We start from the raw sequence: 15469 nt of genomic DNA, 5'->3' as shown, positions 1-15469 counted from the left end.
GGAGCTGAACATGTTGCGTGCCCAGTCTTCCAGCTGTGGAGGGGTCACCTCCTCGGATAGGCCCTACAAGCGTATGTTGATGTGGCGGTACCTATTCTCCATGTTGTCCAGATGGGATAGAATGTCCGCTATTTGTAGGGTCTGGGCGTTGATGACTTGGCTGTGGACGTCTAGCAAGGAGAATGATTAATCTTGGGACTCCTCTACAGTTTGCAGCATGTGACCCACGAGTCTCAGCTCTTGTTGGAGAAGAGACAGGGCCTGTTTGTGGGAATCCTCTAGACTCTGAAAGTCTCATTAGGTAGTGCACGCAGGTGTTCTTACCAATGCCAAGAGTCATCTTGCGGTAGCTTATCTGGGGTTCTGCGGCTAGATGGAGAGCTGTATTCAGCGGCATTAGCATGGGCTCAGGTGTAAGAGCAGTTGCTGTTCTCAAGTGAGGCTTGTGCCCAGGCAGAGAAGGTTTTCTTATTAGTGGACGCAGGGGTAGTATAGTTGGTGGCTATTCCCCTATTTAGGGTTGCTGTGTGGCCACGGCCATGGTGGCCTCCAACAGAGGGTGATATCACTTGGGGGGAATCTCTTGCCATGACAGGCCTGCTGGCACCATAACTCCCTGAGGGGCCTTCATTCTGATCTTGCATGCAGGGGCTTGTACTGTCACCCCCATCCTCCTGTGAGAGCATCAGGGGATTGTGCTCCTGGTTCATGGCAGCTGCTAAGCTCTGCCCTGTCTCCCTGCAGTTGTCTGGAGTGTGTGTTGTGTCACTGTCTCCTCGAGTAGCACTCCCATTAGGTGACTCTGGTGGCTAAAGGAGGGTCACCTCATCTGTTGGTGCAGGCTCTCTGCAGTGCGCTACCCCTTCACTGCTCTCCCCTTCTACTCTGCTGGAGTGGTGGCGATCTCTGGCATCGCGATGTCTGCTGGCTCTGGGAGTCCCGCTGCTTCTCTCCGGCAGTGAGGAGGACTGGTGCACATGGTCTGGCGCCATCTTGGATCCAGAGCCTGCGACACTGGGAGCCCGAAGGAGGCGCTGAATATCTGCCGGATCAGTCTCTGAAGGCACCACCAGATGGCTAGGAATTCTCCAGGAAGGTAGTGAGGGCTGATTTTAGCTGCTATGTGCAGTTTAAAGCGGGTTTTTGCTGTCAGGACCGGCGGGAGATCAAAGCAAGGGGTACTCACGCTTCCATCACCAAGCCACCCTGATGTGTGGATTTTGATGCAGAATTAAAAATTGCAGAATCCTGCTGGCAATTCCGCATTCAAATTTGCAACTTGATGTCCCAATTTTGGTAGAGAATTCTGGGATGGTATATTCTGTCTGTGTTAAAGGTCCCTAATATTAGCCCCCAGTAGATTTACGTCCTGCAGCGTCGGGGTAGATATGAAGGGAGATCGCGCGGCGAACTCCCTCCATACAATGCGGGCACCGGCTGTTTCTTACAGCCAGCATCAACAGCTCCGATAAGCCGCGTGGCTTAACCCTTCAAATGCTGATGTAATTTCTGACAGAGGCATTTAAATTCTCCGAATGATGTTCAGGTGTCCCGTCACCCCCCCACCCCCTTCCCGCGCGATGAGATCGCGGGGAGCCGTGCGGGTGTCATGGCAGCCGGGAGCCTTGTGAAAGGTCCCAGGGCTGTGTTAGCAGAATGCCTATCAAGCCATGTCCATGGGGTGGCTTGATACTCTGCCTGCCTGATTGCAGTATGATGTAATGCCATGGCATTACATCATATTGCAGGAGCTATTAAAGCATTGCAAGTTGTTGTCCCCTCTGGAGACTAAAAAAAAAGTAAAAATAAGATTAATAAATTTTAACAATTATTTTTAAAAAAGTAATAAAAGTTTAAAAGAAACCTCTTTTGCCATATGTATAATAAAAGAATCTAAAACATAAATCCCCACCTGCTGAAAGAGATTTAGAGCAGTGCAGGGGGACCAAGCGGCTAGGCACTCCGAGCCCCGACAGTGGCGGAGAGGTGAGTATATATATTTTTTTACAAATGCTAGGGATGATTTCCAGGGAAGGGCTGATATATAAAGCCCTTCCCTGAAAATCACTGCGGGGGTGCCTGCAGTCTATTGCTTTCAATGGGGCCTCCGTCAGTGGCGGCTATGGCCCCATTGAAAGCAATTGGCACAGAGCTTCGTTACACGTTTTTCTGCACATCCGTGCAGCGCTGCATTTTCCGCAGCACGGATGCGTGCAAAACAACGCTCGTGTGAACGAGGCCTAAAGGATTAAAAATGGGCTTAATGCAATTCAGTTATGTGCCAATTTTCAGGTTTTACTTTCAATTTTAATGTGACTGTTAGAGGGTTAATGGAAGGAGCACATGCCAGATATAGTGTGATGGCCTGCAACACACTGGAGATAGATGTGGATATAAATAACCATTCACTATGTTGCAATGCAGATGACACCCCTTACACCATCCCATTTAGTACTGACACCCAACACCCTGTGAGTCTAGAAGCTTCTCGGTCTTTCCTGAACCGAGACTCTTCCAGAATGTGGCATCCCCTGGTATAAAGAGCAGCTGGTAACGCAGTGTAGGGCAGAGACGGAGCAGAGAGGACACAGCTCAGTCACACGGAGTGATAGAGAATAGTGCACCGACACATAAAGAGCAAGAAACAAGCCAGTCTGATAGAGGAAGAGAGACATTGCAGGCAGACGTTGCATTGCAAAAAGAGGACACATTGCAATTGCATAGTTAGACTGGAAGCAGATCAGGACGGGACACGACACATAAAAATCAGGTAAGGGGGTACAGATGCTATTAGCACAATGTTTAGGGTTCCACGCAGTTACTTGCAGCAGGCTGGGTATGCGTATTAAAGTGGTATTCCTGTTTCATAGAAGAAGTATAGACTGGTGGCAGTAAGAGACCACGTGGTCCATCTGCTCTGTCCATACACTATTTCCTCCTATTTCTCTCTTAGGATAGATATGTTTATCCCAGGCAGCTTGAATTCACTTATTGTTGATTTTCAAACCACATCTGCTGGAAGTTTATTTCAAGCATCTACTACTCTTCCAGGAAAATGTTACTTTTTTAGAGGCTACTTGCTCACAGGCCGTTTATAGTCTGATTTTCGGACCGAAAAGGTTGTCTAAAATTTGGACATAAATAGCACCCATTCATTTGGGTGACCAAATAACTATGTAAAAATACATTAAGGGACAATACAAGGATCTCTCCCATGATCTGTTTATATGCAGGACTGTGACAGTAACAAGAGGGCATCCTCTATGCTTTTAGGAAAGAAGGTTTCATCAAAAACACAGAAGCGGGTTCTTTACTGTAAGAGCAGTGAGACTGTGGAGCTCTCTACCTGAGGACATGGTGATGGCAAAAATTGATAGAGGAGTTTAAGAGGGGACTAGATACCTTTCTAGGGCTCTATGATATTACAGGATATAGACATTAAATAACCAGTGGGGTTGTTGTTCCGGGTCTTGGAGTCAGGTATGAACTTTCAAAACGTTGATCTGGGGATTATTCTGACTGCCATTATGGAGTCAGGAAGGAGTTTTTCCCCCACATGGGCTAAATTGGCTGGTGCCTCATTGGATTTTTTTGCCTTCCTCTGAATCATCTGGGGGGGGGGGGGGGGGGAGGGGGAACAGGCTGCACTAGAGGGACATTGTCTCCTTTCGGTCTAACATACTATATTACTATATTTATTGGGTGCATTCACAAGGGCTTTTTTTACTCTGAAAGATAGAGTAAAAAAAAAACTCAGCTGGTCCTATTCTTGTCCGATTCTGAGACGAGAATAGCACATGTCAATGTGCTGTGTTCAGCACATTGAATAGTATATGCAAATAAGTAAGATGGAACAATACCTCTGCAGCGCCACCTATTGGATGGCAGCATCCTGCAAATCAATGTCCGACCTTTTATACAGGTCTTTTGAACAATGACTGGGAGTTGAAAACTAAGCCAGAATCTACCCCTCATCAGTGTACAGTAGGATTCTGGCTTGGCTATTGAGAGTCCTTTAACGTGAGTTCTAGGTGCTCTCTTTAAGGAGTGATGATACAACTCCCGATGCACATTGGATAGCACATGGATAGGATCTTTTGGTTTTGCTCTGCTTATCACAACCTTTCATGGAGAAATCATCTGTTTGTCTATAGCTACTCAAATGATTGATGAATAAAATCTCATGTTGTACATTTGCATTCTTAAGGATGCCCGAAGAAGCCAGAATCATGGAGGAAGAGATGGAGACCTTTGCGTTCCAAGCTGAGATTGCTCAGCTGATGTCCCTGATTATCAACACCTTCTATTCCAACAAGGAGATCTTCCTGCGAGAACTTATTTCCAACTCATCTGATGTAAGTTCAGGCTCAATAAGCCTGATACTAAGAGCCTTACACATGGCGTTCACCTTGAGCAGAGGCGTTGCTTAAAGCCCCTGAACCCTGGTACTATTGCAATGGATCCCCCCCCAACCCTACCTCCTACACACAGTAGTGATATTGCTGCATTTACCATAATGTACACGTAAGGCCCCATCCAGAGACGTTTCTAGTCACTTTTTATGGAGATACATATTGTCTAAGTTAAATTGAGCCCAATGTCTCCTAACACTTTAATCTTGCCTTGGTGCGTTCCATATTTCAGGCTCTGGATAAAATTCGATATGAGAGTCTCACTGACCCCAGCAAACTGGATTCTGGCAAAGAGCTGAAGATTGATGTGACCCCCAACCAGTATGAGCGCACTCTCACTATTATTGACACTGGAGTTGGTATGACCAAAGCTGATCTTGTCAATAACCTAGGCACCATCGCCAAGTCTGGAACCAAGGCTTTTATGGAAGCTCTGCAGGCTGGAGCAGATATCTCCATGATTGGTCAGTTTGGTGTTGGCTTCTACTCTGCATACCTTGTAGCTGACAAAGTGACTGTGATCACCAAGCACCATGATGATGAGCAGTATGCCTGGGAGTCCTCGGCCGGAGGATCCTTTACTGTCAGAGTAGACAACTGTAAGTTATTGCTCCTTTATCGCTATCATATGAATGTCATGTCACCCATAGAGATGTAGGCAATTTCCTTATCCTACAAAATCAGTACTCATCAATGTAGTAATGGGCAAAGTCTCTACTCTAAACAATCTAACCCTTTGTGTTGTCAGCTGAGCCCCTGGGACGTGGGACAAAGGTAATTCTACATTTGAAGGAAGATCAGACTGAGTACTTGGAGGAAAAGAGGATCAAGGAGGTTGTGAAGAAACATTCTCAGTTTATTGGCTACCCTATCACTTTGTATGTAAGTGTACATTATGGTACCTTGAGGTTATATTTACAGTGTCTTGTATTGGGTGATGAATGTTGCCTAGGGGCATAATTTTGAGGCTCCTGAACCACAATGCAAAATCTGTAAAATAGTGCCCTCATTACCCATCTGCCATTTATAATACTGCTGTGTTCTTATGGGACAGAGGGGCCATTGGGTCAGCTTATGTACCAGGACCTGGTGATGATTTCTTCCTATCCACTCACCATAGCTGCACCCCTAGTGCTGTTAAACTTGATGCTTACACAAATTTTCATTATGCTTTTCAAAAACATGAAACAAATTAACATTGGTTCTCCGACTGTTGTGAAGAGGTGGATCCTGTTGTATTTCCATCCAGCAACAGCATACAACCAACCCAAAACATTACTGGGTGTTCTTGTAACTCCAACAACATTTCAGTCTGCTGTGCTATTGGTTCTGTGAAAAAAACGGAAATCGAATGGAATGGATTCAGAAGTAAACATTTGTTTTTTTCTATCATTGATTTCAATAGGAAAAAATTGGATTCATTTAAATTCAGTTTAAAGAAACTCTGTCACCATCTTTCTGCACCTCTCTAATGACAGCACAAGGCAGTGCACGTCACACTGATTACAGTAAAATAGAGAGAAGCAGTCACACCAAGAGCACAGGAGTTATCCCAATAAGGGCAGGTTCCAATAAATGATGCAACAGCCACTGGGATCAGGACCAAATCCCACACCATAGACCAAAGAAGATAAAGTGGCAGCATGAAGTGGTGCAAAAGCTCCAAAGAGTTTTATTCTCCTCCTGACAAGATAAAAAATGGCGACGTTTCGACCCGCCAATGGGTCTTTGTCAAGCTTGACGAAGACCCATTGGCAGGTCGAAGCGTCGCCATTTTTTATATTGTGTTGAGGAGAATAAAACTCTTTGGAGCTTTTGCACCACTTCATGCTGCCACTTTATCTTGACTGATTACAGTGATATATCTGCTCTGTGGATCTGGGCAGTAGTTTTGGGGAAACTTGCCTTTTATCAGTAGCCGCATATGCATAGAGAACTACTAAAAGTAGTCCTGGATATTTATGAGTTGCAACTGGCAACTGCACCAACTCACTGCACCATCCAGCCATTGATTGGCAGCTCTCTCCTTATTACTATAAATAGAGAGAGATCAGCCAATCATTGGCTGGAGGGCGGGTGAGGGTGGGGGGGGCTAGCCTTCAGCTAGCTCATCAATGTGCAGGACTAGTTCTGGACACAGGGCTGTGTCTGGACACAGTTTGGCACTGCCAGCACTGATTAGACATTGTCAGATAGCCTACAGACGCACCTCATCCACTTGTAACACCCGGTTCTCAATGCATAGTTAATTCTAGGGGAAATAACAGATGGACGGTATAGCGCAGAGTTCTAGGAAAAGATGCACCAGAATTCTTATTTCATAGGGAATGCAATAACATGTTTACCAAAACACACATATCAGAAAAGCTGAGTCTCTCTGGTGGATTTTCTCAAGAGTCTATCATACAATGCATGAGTGTGTTAAGTATATGGAGGTTATGGAGATCTACAAAAGCTCCATTCTATAGAGTAGATTTATGAATTTGTCTAAAAAGAAAACTGTCTTTGTTGATCCTAGCAACCAATCACAGGATGGCTTTCAGTTCATATTGCGCACTTGAAAAGTGAAAACTGGTTGCTATGAGCAGCAAAAGCAGTTTTTCTTTTAGCCAGTTTTCGTAATCTGCCCCTATGCTTTCTTATTGGAAAGGTTGAAAAGCAGCGTGAAAAAGAAATCAGTGATGATGAAGCTGAAGCGCAAATCACGGAACTCAAGGAAGAAGAGAATAAAGATGAAAAGCCTAAAATTGAAGATGTTGGATCTGATGAGGAAGAAGATGGCAAGAAAGATGGAAAGAAAAGGAAGACCAAAAAGATCAAAGAAAAATACATTGACAGAGAAGAACTGAATAAAACCAAGCCCATCTGGACCCGCAACCCTGATGATATTAGTAATGAGGAATATGGAGAATTCTATAAGAGCCTCAGCAATGATTGGGAGGACCATCTAGCTGTTAAAGTAAGTGGACAATACTATCTGACATACAGCAATTCCAGTCATATATTTTCTTCTCCATTGGAAGGCAGCATTTTAATAGTTACATTCTTATACATAGGGGCAATATTTTAGTAGTTACTGTATACTCTTGTAGTAGGTAACATAGTAACAGTTTGTAAGGCTGAGAAAATACATCCATCCTGTTTAGCCTGTTATTCTGCAATGTTGATCCAGAGAAAGGCAAAACAATCATCATAACGTGTAAGCTAAATTTCCTCATTTTAAGGAAGGAAGTTTCTTTTCGACTCCAAATCTGGCAGTCAGAATAACTCCCTGTATCAACACCCCTTCTAAAGTAATATAGTGTAAATAACATTACACTCAAGAAATACATCCAGACCCCTTGTAAACTCTTTAGCAAATTCACCCTCAAAACATCCTCAGGCAAAGAGGTCCTTAGTCTCTTTGTTCTTAAAGTAACAAGTCCCTTTGTAAATAAGGGAGATGGAATAAATCCTCCACAGTGCCATCTATTGAGAGGCAGCATTCCTTCAAGTCAAAGTCAGACTCTTTATACAGGCCTTGTTACAAGACTGGGAATTAAAAGCAAAGCCAGACTCCATGTACAGACAGCTGTTTCAGGGTTTTTGCCCTTCATCACAGTACAGTAGGAGTCTGGCTTTGCTAGTGAGAGGCCTGGGATGGGGGTTCAGAAACGCTCTATTCTCCTTAGAGAGAGCAACTATACTATAAACTAAGTGAGGAGACTCAAATGGCCATGCACGCTCCTCTGGGTAATATGCAAATAAGGGAGATGGAATAAATACTCCACAGTGCCACCTATTGAGAGGCAGCATTCCTTCAAGTCAAAGTCAGACTTTTTATACAAGCCTTGTTACAATGACCGGGAATTAAAAGCAAAGCCAGACTCCTTGTACAGACAGCTGTTTCAGGGTTTTTGCCCTTCATCACTGTACGGTAGGAGTCTGGGGGTGGGGGTGGGGATCTCTCTCTCTCTCTCTCCCCCCGTCCCCCCACTCCCCCCTGCTTACTCCCGCAACTCACGGCTCACCCCTGCCAGCCCCCGAATCTTTTCGGGCAAGCAGGCATGTAATCGAAAATGGCGATACTCACTTGAGTAATTTGCCTTAACGAGTACACTCGCTCATCTCTAGTAGTTATATTCTTGTACATAGTGAACAGTATTATAGTAGTTATATTCTTGTACATAGGGGCAGTATTATAGTAGTTACATTCTTGTACATAGGGGCAGTATTATAGTAGTTATATTCTTGTACATAGGAGGCAGTATTATAGTAGTTATATTCTTGTACATAGGGGACAGTATTATAGTAGTTATATTCTTGTATATAGGAGCAGTATTATAGTAGTTATAATCTTGTATATAGGAGCAGTATTATAGTAGTTATATTCTTGTATATAGGAGCAGTATTATAGTAGTTATATTCTTGTATATAGGAGCAGTATTATAGTAGTTATATTCTTGTACATAGGGAGCAGTATTATAGTAGTTATAATCTTGTACATAGGGGATAGTATTCTAGTAGTTAAATTTTTGTACATAGGGGGCAGTATTATAGTAGTTATATTCTTGTACATAGGGGACAGTATTATAGCAGTTATATTCTTGTACATAGGAGGAGTATTATAGTAGTTATATTCTTGTAAATAGGGGCAGTATTATAGTAGGTATATTATTGTACATAGTGGCACTATTATAGTAGTTATATTCTTGTACACGGAGGCAGTATTATAGTAGTTATATTCTTGTACATAGGGGGGCAGTATTATAGTAGTTTATTCTTGTACATAGGGGGCAGTAGTATAGTAGTTATATTCTTGTACATAGGAACAATATTATAGTCGTTATATTCTTGTACAAAGGGGACAGTATTAGGCCGCCTGCAGACGAGCGGGTCGGATCCGGCAGCGAGAAATCTCGCCGCGCGATCCGACCCCAGAGCCTGCAGGGACGAGCGCGTACTCACCCGCGCCTGGCGGCCCCGGCTCTTTGATGTGCCGGCCGCCGCACAGCCGGCGCATGCGCAGACCGGAGCCGGCGGCCAGGTGAGTGCGTGCCCCGCAGAAAATTAGAACATGCCGCGGTTTGTTTGCCGCGCGAGATTTCGCGCGGCCAAACCGCGGCCGTCTGCATAGGAGTGCGTATTGTAATGCACTCCTATGCAGACTTTCAGCGGCGGAAATCCCGCGGGAAATCCCGCGGCGGGATTTCCGCTCGTCTGCAGGCGGCCTTATAGTAGTTATATTCTTGTACATAGGGGGCAGTGTTATATTAGTTATATTTTTGTACATAGGAGCAGTATTATAGTAGTTATATTCTTGTACATAGGAGACAGTATTATAGTAGTTATATTCTTGTACATAGGGTCAGTATTATAGTAGTTATATACTTGTACATAGGGGACAGTATTATAGTAGTTATATTCTTGTACATAGGGGACAGTATTATAGTAGTTATATTCTTGTACATAGGAGCAGTATTATAGTAGTTATATTCTTGTACATAGGGGGCAGTATTATAGTAGTTATATTCTTGCACATAGGAGGCAGTATTATAGTAATTATATTCGTGTACATAGGGGCACTATTATAGTAATTAGATTCTTGCACATAGGGGGGCAGTATTATAGCAGTTATATTCTTGTACATAGGAGGCAGTAATATAGTAGTTATATTCTTGTACATAGGAGGCAATGTTTCAGTAGTTATAGTCTTATACACATAAATAGCATTTTAGTAGTCATATCCTTATCCTTTGGGTCATTAAAAAGTGACAGCCATTTATGTGAATTGGAACAGTTGGGTGCAGGACAAATGTTGTCATATTTATGTGAATATTAAATCTGTGTTATATATTGAAGTATACTGAAATTGCTCTGTAACACTTTGTCAGGAAAACTTATTACTTTGCTTTGATGTTCCCATGTAGCATTTCTCTGTGGAAGGACAGCTTGAGTTTAGAGCACTTCTTTTTGTTCCCCGCCGTGCATCGTTTGATTTGTTTGAGAACAGAAAGAAAAAGAACAACATCAAACTGTATGTGCGCAGAGTCTTCATCATGGACAACTGTGATGAGCTAATCCCAGAGTTCTTGAGTAAGCTATTATATATGTATAGTGGTATTTTCCTTGTCTATTTCCATGGATTCTTCTTTAGAATATATTTTCTGACCTCTTGCATTTTCTACAGATTTCATTAAGGGAGTGGTTGACTCTGAGGACTTACCTCTCAATATTTCCCGTGAAATGCTGCAACAAAGCAAAATCCTCAAAGTCATCCGCAAGAACCTGGTGAAGAAGTGTCTTGAACTATTCACAGAGCTGGCTGAGGACAAAGAAAACTACAAGAAGTTCTATGAGCAGTTCTCCAAAAACATCAAGGTAAAAGGAGAAAGGGAAATATTTATGCATATATTGCTACAAAACATCTAGTATACGAGGTAAGAAAAGGTAGATGCCTACATCTCCTTAGGGTTTTTTTCAAAAACCATGGATGATTCCAATTATGGAGATGGGCAAAAGAGAAGACATTTGTGTGGAGTTATGAATATACTATTTTTAATTATACAGCTTGGAATCCATGAAGATACCCAGATCCGTAAAAAGCTTTCTGAGCTCCTACGTTATCACTCCTCCGCTTCTGGAGAGGAGATGATCTCTCTCGCTGACTATGTATCTCGCATGAAGGAAAATCAAAAACACATCTATTACATCACAGGTAAGAGCGGATCTATTGAGGTCTAATATGAGTCCACCAAATGTTGTCTCACATTTTTTGCACTTCCATGCTGATTATTTGTTCTTTGCAGGGGAGACCAAGGAGCAAGTGGCTCATTCAGCCTTTGTAGAGAGACTCCGGAAACATGGCCTGGAAGTGATCTACATGACAGAACCCATTGATGAGTACTGTGTCCAACAGCTCAAGGAGTTTGATGGAAAGACTTTGGTCTCAGTAAGTAAGGAAGGACTGGAGCTTCCTGAGGATGAAGAAGAGAAGAAGAAGCAGGAGGACATTAAAATTAAATTTGAAAATCTCTGCAAGATTGTAAAAGAAATTCTGGACAAGAAGGTGGAAAAGGTAAGTTTCATTGCAGCTTGTGATAGGTTGTCCATTTACTTGAAGCTTTCATTGGCTCACTCAAAAGAACCCTAACATCTTAAAGGGGTTGTCTCATTTCTAGCTGTTTTGCTGCAGGAAGCAGATAGCTCCATATGTAATGAGCCAAAGTAGGAGACTAGTGTCAATGGTGGCTAATGTCTCTAACTCCAACCTGGCTGCACTGCAGTGAATGATGGGGGACAAAATAGGATGTGCTGGTCTTTACTCCTGGGCATGTTACATTGTAGAGTGGTGTAGGTCCCCAGTGGAAAGATGCTCTAGGAGTCAGGAAGAGCTTAACGTTTATTGTAGCTTCAGGTGGTATATAGTATGATATTCCTTACTGTCAGTTTCCAACATCCATGCTCAGAGGTGGCTACTGGAGATACCATTGTTTATAAAAAAAATCCCATACCGTTTATGGGATACGGTCATATCTGGCACATCTATGTCATATCTGGTACCTTGCTCATTCCTCAGACTCAGAAATAAGGGTGTAGATAACTTTCCCTTAACCAGGTTTCTGCACTTGTTGCTACACCTCATGTGCTTTCCATTCTGAAGCTTCTGGAATTGTACAAGGGTTTTTATAAACTTCTGGGGTCCTCCCAACAGTATTGAGCTGAGGGGCTGAGAGACGGGATAAATACACTAAATAATGCTGAGTAGCTTTAGCTGTTCTACTCTTCTATATTATACTCTCTGGTTCTCCGGTCATCAACTCCAATATAGACATCAATTCAGCCCATACAAAGAGGACATCAAAAGACACCAAACCATCCAAATATGCAAAAACACTTAAAGCATACATTTATCCTATACTACTTTCCCAGAGCAACTGTTATGTTGTCTGGGCGCACCACGCCTCAGCACGGTCACAAGGATTGTATCGCGTCCAAACAGGATGTGATGGCTCGAACACCAAAGGGAGGTACTGCATAGTAGACTCACGGACAGACATAACTAAAGGACTGGCGACCAAAACACACACCATAAATACCATGTTTACCCAAAAATAAAACACTCATTCATTTTTGCCCCAAAAGAGGCACAGGGTCTTATTTTTGGGGGGTGTCTTAATACTTACCTAGCAGGCGTTGTTCGGGTCCCTCTCACTGGGCTGCGGCGTTCTGGAAGTCTTCTGTGTAGTCCTCAGTGCTGAGCGATTATTTTCCTCCTGGTAACGGGGCTTGAATACCCCATCTCCAGCAAGAGATTGCTGTGATTGGTTCAGGAACACTGCCTCAGCCAATCAGAGCCAGCGCTCGATGAACCACTCACAGCCATTCATTAAATGACATCATTGAATAGCTGCAATTGGTTTATCGAGTGCAGGTTCTGATTGGCTCAGGCGGTGTCCTGAACCAATAACAGAAATCTCTTGCCGGAGGTGGTATATTCAAGCCCCGTTATCAGGAAGAGAATGCTCGCTCAGTGCTGAGGAATACACAGAAGACTGTTTGGGCACCGCAGCCCAGTGAGAGGCACCCGAAAGACGCATGCTAGGTAAGTATTAAGACACCCCCCAAAAATAAGACACTGTGCTTCTTTTGGGGCAAAAATGAATATGACAGTGTTTTATTTTTAGGTAAACACGGTATGTATGGTGTTTGTTTTGGTGTGTGATCGCCCCGACAGGGACAGCTCCATGCTGGAACCTAGGGACCTACCTTGCCCTACATGGCAAACGATCCACAGCAGGACAGGACGCAGCTCACACCAACATGCCAGGGATTTGCATGCAAGACAGTACACCATTTACACTAAGCTCTATACCCAGCCAGCTCAATTATCCCACACCTGTGAAGGTGTACTCCTGGAAACTCGTAGAACAACGGGTCCCAGCAGCACAACCTAACAGCAAGATTAACAGTAGTAACAACTCTGGATCACTACACATAAACTTAGCCGTGGCCCAGGTTAGTACTGCAGGCTGAATCCCATTCACTTTAATAAGACACATGCCCAACACCAACCTGGGTCATTTCACAATGTACCTAACTGTCTGCTTCCTGCTCCTTTAATGTGAAACCAGTGGGTTGCTTTAAACTTATACATCTAATGATTTTGATATGATATGTTGTAACTAATAAGATTTTGATGTCCAGGTGGTGATCTCAAATAGACTAGTTGAGTCCCCATGCTGCATTGTGACCAGCACCTATGGGTGGTCTGCCAACATGGAGCGCATCATGAAGGCTCAGGCTCTCAGAGACAACTCCACAATGGGCTACATGGCAGCAAAGAAGCATCTAGAAATCAACTGTGAACATCCAATCATAGACACTCTGAGGCAAAAAGCAGAGACTGACAAAAATGACAAATCTGTAAAGGATCTGGTTACTCTACTCTATGAAACTGCCCTTCTGTCATCTGGTTTCACCTTAGAAGACCCACAGACACATGCTAACCGTATCTACAGGATGATCAAACTTGGCTTAGGTAAGTAAGTCACTAATTTGTCAAGTATCTCAGTAGATGGACGCATTGACAAAAGTGTTTTAATGTTGGTTGTAGGACAGTTCTACATTAAAATTGGCCATAGACATAAGATGGCCAGTCAGATGTTCTTAACACTGGAAGACCCCTCTATAAGTATGCATGATCAGGTCAGGCAAACATATCCAACTCAACCAATAGCTGCTCACCTCAAGAAGAAGTCTGGAGCTGGTTGATGGCTCCTATACTTAAGACGGTTGACTTCTGCATCATATGTCTTTGGCCTGCTTTATGATTGCAGTTCCAGAGCACTGGTAACCTGGAAATATACATTTAGTACCAGTACTTTTTTAAGGTAGCCACCCTAATATTGGTTTTATTATACGTGGTCAGTATAGTATAATTCGTGGCGTGAGATACACTGACTAACATGATATATATGTGTAATATATGCACAGTGACCTATAATTTGTTCAGACGCTAACTAAATCTCATGGCCTAACTGTTGTGCACAGGGATTGATGAAGAAGATATTATTCAGGAGGACATCTCAAGTCCAGTGCTGGAAGAGATGCCTTCACTGGAGGGCGATGACGACACATCTAGGATGGAAGAAGTGGACTGAGAGCAATGGTGGTGGTCAAGTTCCAAAGTGTAGTGCCAAGCTGTCTAGTTCCAAAGTCTTATGTACAGATATGAATATTTTTATATAATATACTATAGTCAGGGTAAATTATCATGCTTTGATCATAAGAATATTTCATTATGTTATCTCCCATCTTGTGATACATATGCAGAGCTGTAATAATTTATTATAATTTATTACTCATCATTGCTGAGTTTTTTTTATGTGTTACTTGCAATATGCAGGTTGGTTTATCGTATAAGTTACCGTTCTATTTAAAGGGATTTTCTGGGTCTTTAATATTGATGACCTATCCTTAAAGTAGGTGGATAGGGAATAGCGTTATATTTTGGTACAACCCTTTTAATATTAAGGCTTTGATGTGATTTGCTTTTTTGACAACATGTGTTTAGTAATAAAAAAATAAAAAACAGCTATTTGCAACGTTTTAATTATTTATCAATTATTGCCTATATATAATATATGACTTGACAGTGCCTCAATACATCATAAACTAGATAACACAGGTGTGTTTAATAGCAATATGGTAGTACAGATGCCACTTTGTGCAACCTGTGGGCTGTCATTAGCTGTCGAACATATAAGAAAGTTGTTTTCTAGAAGTTATCACCCCATATCCCCCCATTAACATTGACTTAGAGGTACATAATATTAAGAGGATTGTCGCTTATTCACAGAATAGGGAATAAGTATTTGATCAGTGGGGTTCTGACTTTGGGACCTCCATCAGTCATGAGACCAGAGTGCTGAAGGTCCACAAATGAATGAAGCCATGATCATGCTTGCATACTCCCACTTCATTCATGTTAATGAGACCGCTGGAGGTAGCGGAGCACTTGTATTTGGCTATCTCCAGAAGTCTGATTTCACATAACCATTGGGGAATAAACCTTG

The 15469-nt window shown here is 42.8% G+C and overlaps 1 protein-coding gene across 1 annotated transcript; it reads left to right on the top strand.

Annotated features, from left to right (window-relative positions):
• Nucleotides 1-2537: 2537 nt before the first annotated feature.
• LOC136632529 (heat shock protein HSP 90-alpha-like) lies at nt 2538-14979 on the top strand. The gene is made up of 11 exons (XM_066607473.1): nt 2538-2770; nt 4208-4355; nt 4645-5011; nt 5161-5294; nt 7063-7371; nt 10322-10487; nt 10582-10772; nt 10962-11109; nt 11201-11469; nt 13599-13932; nt 14445-14979. Exons 2-11 carry the CDS (start codon nt 4209-4211, stop codon nt 14552-14554), a joined length of 2175 nt encoding a protein of 724 aa, XP_066463570.1. The 5' UTR covers nt 2538-2770; nt 4208; the 3' UTR covers nt 14555-14979.
• The last annotated feature ends 490 nt before the right edge of the window (nt 14980-15469 follow it).

This window comes from Eleutherodactylus coqui, chromosome 6 (genome assembly GCF_035609145.1).
Source record: "Eleutherodactylus coqui strain aEleCoq1 chromosome 6, aEleCoq1.hap1, whole genome shotgun sequence".
NCBI lineage: Eukaryota > Metazoa > Chordata > Amphibia > Anura > Eleutherodactylidae > Eleutherodactylus > Eleutherodactylus coqui.
The sequence above is the reverse complement of the archived record's forward strand: the minus strand, read 5'-3'. Positions and strand labels throughout refer to the sequence as shown.

What these genes read in the sequence shown, in the direction of transcription:
- LOC136632529 (XM_066607473.1), top strand. Translation starts at nt 4,209, where the DNA reads ATGCCCGAAGAAGCCAGAATCATGGAGGAAGAGATGGAGACCTTTGCG. An exon ending in TTATTTCCAACTCATCTGAT is followed by an intron (nt 4,356 to 4,644) that starts GTAAGTTCAGGC and finishes TCCATATTTCAG; the next exon opens with GCTCTGGATAAAATTCGATA. An exon ending in TACTGTCAGAGTAGACAACT is followed by an intron (nt 5,012 to 5,160) that starts GTAAGTTATTGC and finishes TTGTGTTGTCAG; the next exon opens with CTGAGCCCCTGGGACGTGGG.